The sequence below is a fragment of the Sinocyclocheilus grahami genome, unplaced genomic scaffold (assembly GCF_001515645.1).
Source record: "Sinocyclocheilus grahami isolate Dianchi unplaced genomic scaffold, SAMN03320097.WGS_v1.1 scaffold476.1, whole genome shotgun sequence".
Taxonomy (NCBI): domain Eukaryota; kingdom Metazoa; phylum Chordata; class Actinopteri; order Cypriniformes; family Cyprinidae; genus Sinocyclocheilus; species Sinocyclocheilus grahami.
In genome coordinates, this window is record NW_015505655.1 from 890,601 (window position 1) to 899,914 (window position 9,314).

Below are 9,314 nucleotides of genomic sequence, written 5' to 3' on the forward strand. Positions count from 1 at the left end.
AAAACCCATTATAAACGAGGCATTTGTTGCATCCAGTGGGGAAATAATTGCGGATTATAATGACTTATACGGTCTTTTTACATAAAACTATGTCTGCATTTGTGATCGGAGAAATGACAAACAACAAGTGCTACTCTACACTGCCCAAAAAACTCGCGTTTGAATCGTCAGTGGCAAATTCTTTAAATGTATAAAACGTACTTGCAGTCTGTGAGTCAGAACAGCCGGCATTGTAGTCTACTCTACCAGGATCAGGAAACAGTCCTCCATAAAATGCTCTGGACACATCTGAATATTTGGGTTGAACTGTTCTGGAACAGTGTTGTAAATACAACTTAACCACTGATTTCTAGTCGTGTCCTCTTTTAGTAGGCCAAACAAAGTTTCACTTTCACAACGAAACCGCGTCACACAACGCAGCCTTGAGTGAGCGGAGGCTGGCTTGAGTGAGCAGAAGCGGGCGGGCGGGCTTGAAAACGACGCGGCCGGCGGATTCAACAAATGAGCGTCCGGTGGGCTTGTGGCAACCACATGTGACAACCCCGGGCTGGACTCTGCTTCGTGCACGGTGAAAGCCGATCCAGCGATCGACAACGTGAAGTTGATATATTTCCTCAGCGACCAACATGGATCAGCTCCAGGCATGACGAAGCGGATATCGTCCTCGTTTGGAAGGCCAAACAAAGTAGTTTCGCTTTCACAACGAGAAACAGCACCTTCACGACATGGTGGCGGTGGCAACAACAATACTACAGCACCTTTCTTTACGCCTTCCTTCTGTGTGAACATTTGGCGGCGTTATGCATATCTTCCCATATCGTGACGCCACAAAAATGTGGTTCATGCAACGCGTACATTCATTACAATAAAACTAAATGATATCAAACACCACTGCCTTTTCGTTTTCTTCAAAATATAAACCAACCCTTTTCATTTTTATTTTAAAAATATAAAACATATTATGTGATTTAGGTAATATGTGCACATGTACTGTGATTATCTTCACTGAATGTATAATAAAAGGAAATATGACAAGCACAACAAAGAATAAGAGACTTATGTAATAGGAAATAAGACAAAAGCAAACAATTCAGTCAAATCAGGGCTCTACAGTGCGACCATTTTAGTCGGATTTGCGACTGAAAACTACGGCGTGCAACTGAATTTTTTTAGGATCACCAGTGCGACTGACCCGATCATCATCATATTTGTGATTGCGCTCAGGGGAGCTTCAAAGGTTTCTACGTGGTTTTGCAGCATTGAATAATGTATCACAGACATATCTCACGAATCCTTTCATAAGCAAAATGTAGACAGGGTGCAAATAAGAGATTCATTGCGCAGTGTAGAGAGCTTTGTTGATTATAAATGTGAGATCGCGATGAACTAAGATGAGTGACAGCTTTTAATGATTTTTACGGGAGTTTGTAAATGTGATACTGATTTAATACAACAGTTCAATAAACGATGTTAATATTAAGTGACTTACATTGTCTGACTATAACACTATTGTCTGATTTTGCTGTATTTCGTCGTCGAAAATAGTTTAAAACAAAGACACAGCGGAGCCGCTGCGCATCTCCATTCAAACACAGCGGTGTTTCGTTTATGAATGAACGGGCGTTTTTAAACGAATCTAGTGAGTCAGTGATTCACGATTACCCTTTCATAAAGACAGGCACTTGCTTCATTCCTGAATGAATCAGCCGTTCGAATGAATCAATTGAATGAATGATTCAGTGATAAAATCAGTGACTTGCCGCCACCTGCTGGCAGTTTTAGTTTCATTTTTAAAGTATCTTTTCAGTTATTTAAATCATTTAATAGTTCTATATTCAAAATGTTATATTTAAAACAATCTCACAATGAATTTATGGATTTTGCACTCATGCCACCTCTGAGCCTCATTAAATGTCAAAGTATACCAAGCCACTTTTGTGTTCTTCTGTGCCACCTCTACAAATTAATTTTGTTAATAGTGATTTCATTTGATTGGTAACTTATGTTTCTTATTCTACTTGTTCTTATTCTGTCGTTTTAATTGCAATTTTTTAAAAGCTTATAAAATATAATTTTTTAAGAATTTGACAAAAGATTACATTTAATAAAGTTAAAAAAAATGCCATTACAAATTTAAAAACAAAATTCCACTGTAAATCACTTCATAATGGGAAGGCTAATTTTTGATAAAATATTGATTAGAAGGTGCTCCTAAAATTTTAAACATGCTCCTACATTTTTTTTTAAGTTGGGAGCACAAGTGCTCCTAAAAAGAAAAGTAAGCGTAGAGACCTGCAAATGTATGCAACAAAGTCAGCGCTGTTTTACGATTAATAAATAAAACTTTGTGCTCAGCCAAATCGATATGACCTGGAAGAAATAATTGATTCATGAGACCAAAGATTGCCTGTTAGATTTACCCAAAATGAATTATATCATGTTTAACCACTGCAGAGACATCAGAGCCAGTGGCGAATGTCAGAAGGACTAGCCGAGGTGAGACTGCTCTCAGCGGATACATGAGCACTGAGCGTTTGGTGGAATCATATAGTAGTATGCTACATTGTGTGTGTGTAAAATAGTATCAGTCTGGCGAGTAAACAAAAAAATTTACTAGCCAATGGTGATTATATTGCCAAGGTGTGCGTAGAGGGTTGCATTACAATAGCAACCTCACGTCGTTTTCAAACCAAAACAAAGTTGTATGTGAGTGCATAGGGTGACCTTTATTAGTCAAAACTTTGATTTCATTGTTAACAGGAGTCAAGTTGGTCAGTGAAAAAAGTTAACTGATATGGGCCGAAGCCAAAGTTTTGATAGCAGGATAACCTATTGATAATAAATTGCATTACATATGCATATTTATCGCCATTTATAATAATAGCAATTGAGACGTACATAATTTACTTAACTCACAAAATATTTGACGACAACTAAAAAAAAGTACAGTTGAGAATTGATGATTTATCCCTTTAAGGGCCAATTGTCAATGTAGTATCAAGTTAAACTGGACAAATATTGGTAATTTTTTGACCAAACTGATAAATTAGTTGATCACTACTGAGTTGCCTGTTGGTTGGTTAATTAATGGGACGATGACCCTTTTTTCTCTTTTTCTAGACTTTGTGTCCTTGTTCGACTTGGAGAATGATCTTCCAGATGAGTTGATACCCAACGGAGACCTGGGGCTGATGTCCATGCCCTCTAATGGAGACGGAGGGGTGGGGAGCCGGATGGGGGGCACCGTCTCAGACGCTGCTGCCAAGCACAGGCAGCTGTCCCAGCTCCTGCAGGCAGGGAGCGGCTCTGGTCTGGCTGGAAACCTCAGCCCTCAGTCTGGAATGGGTGGCCAACTGGGTGCCTTGGGGAAGAGTTCCATGGGCCAGGGCTCACCCGGTCACCAGACCCAACCTCCGAAGCCGGTCGGCAACCCTTCCGGTCAGGGCAACAACAGTCCGGGCATGGGCCTCAATGCAGGTTTCAACCCGGCCATGCTGAACAATAACAACCAGGCTCATGGACTTATGGGGCAGAACATGGCTCCGCAGGGGCAGATGATGAATGGCGTGATGGGGCCGGCCGGAAGAGGCAGGGCAGCTCCGGGTATGCAGTACCAGGGTCAGGCCATGCAGGGAGCACCGGGCACCGGGCAAGGGGTCAGCGTTTCTGGCAGTGTGTTGGCGGAGACGCTTACCCAGGGTGCGCCACAGATGGGGGCACACAATACCATCAATCCCCAGCAAGCTGGAAACATGAACAAGGTAATTCACCATTGCTATTTTTTTAAGTTTTGCATCCTAAGTTCAATGTGGTTGGGTTTAATGATTAGGTAAGCTAGCACAAATGCAGATAAACAAATTGTTTCAGTTTCGACCTATAATTTCCACTACAAATGGAACAGTAAGAAACTTAGTGCTGTTTATGTTACTTAGATTTAAGGAAGGTTTATTGCTTTTAGCATGCTTGGTTGTTTTGCCATTTTCCTTGTGAAGTAAAATTAAAAGGTCTGGGTTATGCTCCCCTTGAGATGTATGGTCAGCATCTGTGACAAGCTGTGGTTTATGATGGACAGTTTCAACCCTCATATATGATTGAATAATCGAAGCTTATTTGTACAAATAAAGGTAGTTAATAGGAAGAAAAATTTAATTTTGACTGGTAATTTGGAAATTCTGTCTGAAACATTGTACTACAGTTGATTGCAGTTGGCATTTGTTTTTTGTTTGTATGGTTTGGTTAATATTGCAATGGTACTCCGTAGGGATGTCAACGATTAATCGATGATCGACTAATTGTCGATAAGAGATGCAATCGATTAAAGCTATCGATGGTCGATTAAGCGGTTTAATTTTGGGCTGAGTGCGGCTCATGCGCAAAACACGTGCGAGTGGCTGTGAGTGACGGTATATAAATGCATCATCATTCACTCATAATTACAAATTAAGCTTTTAATGTCATTTAAACTTTAAAAGTACATTAAAATAGAAACAACACAAAGTTATTCAACATGGAATGCAATAGAAATGTAGTAACGGTCATTTCCCCAGATAATTGTTTCATATTTGAAACAATTAAGTGAAGGTTGCAGGGCTGCGGGGCACTGCAGGGGAAGGATAGTCCATTCATTCCTACGACTTATTAATTTGTGGCCACTGTCCATGTTTCATTAATTTTGTTCCTTAAATAACCCATGATTTAACTAAAATGAGGGAACAAATTAATACATCGAACAAATTCTTAATTCATGGCCATGAAATCTTTCATTTCCCTTCCGCATGTTTACCACAGTAAGAGATGCGAAAACAGTGATGAAAAAGTGAATCACAATAAAATAAACCAGCAAAATTAGAGGGTTAGACGGTGAGGATTTAGGAAAAGAAACGATGCCTAAATATTATTGAATTTGTGGAAATTCATGACCAAGAACAAAGCCGCACAAATGTAGGCTATATGGGCTCGAACGGCATCCAAAAGCATGGTCGCGATGTAAGATTTTCCAGCTAACCAAATATTCCTCTAATAAACAAAGCTTTTTATAAACAAAACCACACTTGTCATAATCGGAACTTATAATTTGTAAATAAATAATTGCTGGATTCAAAACTGCAATTAAAAGGCGCTGTGACCGACACTTGACGATACGTTTTCACGGAGCGTTCAGTGATGTCACTAAACGGTGATGCCACAAATACGAGCATCGTTCACAAGTTTCTGCAGGACCTAACTAGCCTAGACACAGGCTTTCAAGCCCTGGGACAAAATGGGATGCTTTAAGGAAAATGTATAGCCAATGCAAGTAATAGGCCTAAAATAAAAATAACAATTTGTTTTCATTAAAAAAAAAAAAAGCGAAATATATCTGACTTAAATAATTAAGCTAACAGATTTAAAACAGAAGTGTGGCGCTGTATAGCCAATGCAAGTAATAGGCCTAAAATAAAAATAACAATTTGTTTTCATTAAAAAAAAAAAAAAGCGAAATATATCTGACTTAAATAATTAAGCTAACAGATTTAAAACAGAAGTGTGGCGCGGCGCTCCATAAACAAGTTCACGGAAAGGAAAGGATGACAACTAGTGATCGACCGATATTGATGTTTTATAACTGATACCAATTATTTGCATGTTTATGTGCCCGATAACCGATATTTATTTACTGTTATAAAGTAAATAAATGACTGAGTGAAGTAAGTCCATACTTCACTTTGGTTTTTCCTCCTTTCAGTCATCTTAAAAAAAGTGTTGAAAATTTGCAGTCTTCCATGTTAAATTTAATCTTCATATTACAACAATAAAAAAAATATTTTATTTAAAGCATCAGCAGCAACACTAATATTAACAATAAGCAAACTAAATGTAGAAGGTCTAATGTTTTCAAATGGAGAAAATAAATAAAGGAAAGGAGTCATATCAACTTCATTTTAAACTACAGTTTTAGTAGGTTTATAATAGGGCTGCACGATAAATCGCATGCCATATTTAATAGGCTAAAGAGGGAAGAATAGTTCACTGGATAATGTTAATTCACTAAATAATATTCTCTGGAATATTGAAATATAACAAACAAAACATCGTATTTTATTGCATTTGTCAACTGGCATGTTATATCAGAATTACTAATAATGTTTTTGTCATTCTAGATTATGAAATGCCTGCTGACAGCGCAGTTTATCTATGCATTTACACAGATCTACTCAAATTGCGATCGCTTGTGGAGATAATAAATAATTAATTTCCATAGAGTTGTATCTATTTAGATGTTTATTAGCGAAATAATGGTTATATAGTAAATGTTAATACAATGTAGGGTGTTTTAAACAAGTGAATCTTGTTAAAAGTTACATGCGGTGGCCGTGCTGACTGTAGCATGACTGTAAAAAGCATGATTTACAGTTACAGGTTTTCACAAAAAAATATAAAAAATAATCAAATGAAATAAAATTTCAGCCTTTTAAATTTCAAACCATTTTTAAGAAAAGAGTCAAAAATCAAATGTATCAATTATTATATTAATGGTTTAATGGCTGGTTTAATATGAATTATTATTTTAAACCAGCAGAAGGGCTGTAAAAAAAAGCTAATTCATTCTCTGCCAGCAGGTGCGCTTTCAGAACTGCATAAAGATAGACTGAAATGTGCGGCGCTCATATTTATCCAATGAAATCATAGCCTTTTTCATTTTAATCATCACATTAAGCTATATGGCAATTGTCTTTCCATCCCCATTGTACATTTTATGGCCTTAAATTTGATGCAATTAAATGGTCCTTGAAGACTTAAGGGCCAGCGGAAAAGGCATGCAGTTAATTGGACAAATAAAAGAAAAGAAAATATAATAAACTGCTTTAAATTTTTCAGGTACAGTACGGGTATCCTTAAATGCAGCATTTAAGTAAGAAATGTACTATTCAAATGAAATAAAAATTAAAATGCATATTATTAATCGTATGCATAATAGATTCTACTGATTCTCGTATTAGGCTGCTGTACTAGAACTACATACTGCACAGATCAGTTACACATGCGATTTCTTTCCCAGATGTTTGCATTCGATTGAGACAAAACCAACTGTATTTATGTGAACCATGGGTGTTTTTGACAGTTAAAGAGAGTGTAGTTTAGTCCCCACTGGGATGTGCGCGCCCGTAGCCTAGGTTATATCAAAAAGTTTAAACTGGCAAGGCGCACAGCCGTATCTCTCTTACACCGTTTGGAAGTGGTTGAAATTAAAATAAACTAGTGTACGTTGTGAGCGAACAATTTGTAGAGATCTGCCAGAAGAAGCAGCCACTATGAACAGCTGATTTGTACGGAAACACCTGATGGCCAAATACATCGGAATTCACGAATGGAAAAATCAAGTGAGCCCGAGCCGATTTGTGTTCACTGCACTTTTTAGCGAACCGTACCATTAGACGAAAGCGAATCGTAATCGGACCACCTCCCGAGATGGTCTCGGTTCGGTTCGCTACTGAGGGGTCTGAGATCATTTGGAGTGTTAACATATGGGCCAAAAATCCCGCGAACCGTGCTCAGACCCCTGAAAAGGACCAAGTGTGAAAACACCCTAAATGGTTGCAGGCTGGAGCACTAAACACATAGTAGTTTGTTTAAGCTTTTAATTCATTGTCCTTTTGCTTATATTTACGTGAATGGATGCATAAGTATATTACAAGTAAATTATTCATTCATTCTTCACAAGAATGAAAAATAAATCTTACTAAATTCTAACAAATGATGAATTGAACCAAGACAGTGTTTTAATCTATGCCAGCTTGAGCTTTTCAGACATGTGAAGGAAAGATTGCACAGAAAGGTAGTTGTGGCTATTAGTGCTGTGACGGTGGCTGTGACAACCGCGTTGTCTACTGCCACCGGCGGTAGTGCACGTGACGTCACGCACTCTATAACAAGCATAATGCAAAGTTTTGTATACAAGTGTAATAACAGTAATAACAGAAGCGGAACAGTGAACCGTGTCTTAGGGCTGTCGCGGTGAGGGAATTTCCCTTGCGGTAATTTTGAGTGGCTCAATAGCGCGGAATTGCGTGTGTATGTGTGTGTGTGTATATATATATATATATATAGACTGAATATATATATATATATATATATATATAATTTGTGTGTGTATGTTACGATTAGGGATGTCAATTTTCGAGCATTTCCATGATCCATCGTCGTTTAAATTAACGATCATTTAATCGTTAACTTTAATGCAGCAAAATGTGTCTATTGCAGCAGCACGCAGTCACCGGCATGACAGGATGTGCAAAAATCCAGCTTTCCTGCTTTCTCACCCGAATTAAAGGGGATTTAGTCTGAATAAAATGCCAGTAGCAGGATTGTAAAATGAATAGATGTGATTATGATGATCATTTGCTAAAATGAAGAGAGCGCGCCGTATGTTTGAGATCATTTTACTTTGTTGACTGTTTCCTATCCTCGTTATTGTATTTTAAAACACTATTGCAATGTTTTCAACTGACATTATGGCATTTAAAATAAAATTATCCCAAACTTAACTGTGGCGTGTGTAGCTGTGCTGCGCAGTCAGTGAACTGCTTCCATCGGCGCTGCTGCAGCAAAACACACTGTTGCTAACATGAAACATTTTTATGTGAGTATTATGACCAGTACTTATTTTGATCCTGCTGGATCCTGTTCCGGAAAATGTCAGATTTTTAATTTTTGCGTTCCGGTAGGCCTTTTTGTTTTTAAAAATCCGGCATTTACAGTGCATTCGATCGTGACAGTGCATGCGTGCGTGCATATGAGACGGAGCAAGCACGGGTTGGGCTAGATGTATTTGGAGGTTATTACTCACGTCTCATTCGGCACAAATCCAAATGTTTCCATATTCGCAATGTATTTGAATGTTAAACTATTCTTTATAATGTAAACTAGACTTGTACTTTACACGCATTCGCATATAGACTGAAAAGATCATCCTCTTCACATGAGCAAAAAAGTCCTTGGCATAACAGCAGAGTGGACCGGTATACTAATGGTCTATTTAAACTGACCAGTGTAACCTTTTATATGTTTGGTTGACTGTATTTTATCTTGATAATGAACAGACTGCGATATAAGTTTGAATTGCTAGAATATGTGGGGTGTGCGCGCGTGAGGTGCTGGTGCAATCGAACAGCTGAAGCATAAAAAACTCAATTTTTGGAGTTTTGGAGTAATCTAATCCTCAAAAGTGTTTACTTTTATTTTTGCGCACACACAATAAAAAAAAGATTTGTGCTTTTGCTAAATAAAGCAAACAAACAGAATGCACGTTGTCATCCTTTCCTTTCCGTGAACTT

General features: G+C 37.9%; 2 protein-coding genes across 2 annotated transcripts in view; both read left to right on the forward strand.

The window, feature by feature from the left end:
* LOC107553627 (CREB-binding protein-like) overlaps positions 1-1,263 on the forward strand; it is a 24,942-nt gene extending 23,679 nt beyond the window's left edge. Inside the window, exon 3 of the mRNA XM_016235914.1 lies at positions 1,225-1,263. Within this exon, the coding sequence (XP_016091400.1) occupies positions 1,225-1,263 (39 nt within the window). The remainder of the gene's footprint in view (positions 1-1,224) is intronic.
* Positions 1,264-3,095: 1,832 nt separating this feature from the next.
* Positions 3,096-9,314, forward strand: part of LOC107553628 (CREB-binding protein-like) — a 55,764-nt gene continuing 49,545 nt past the window's right edge. The window contains exon 1 of the mRNA XM_016235915.1: positions 3,096-3,761. Coding sequence (XP_016091401.1) covers positions 3,096-3,761 — 666 coding nt within the window. The remainder of the gene's footprint in view (positions 3,762-9,314) is intronic.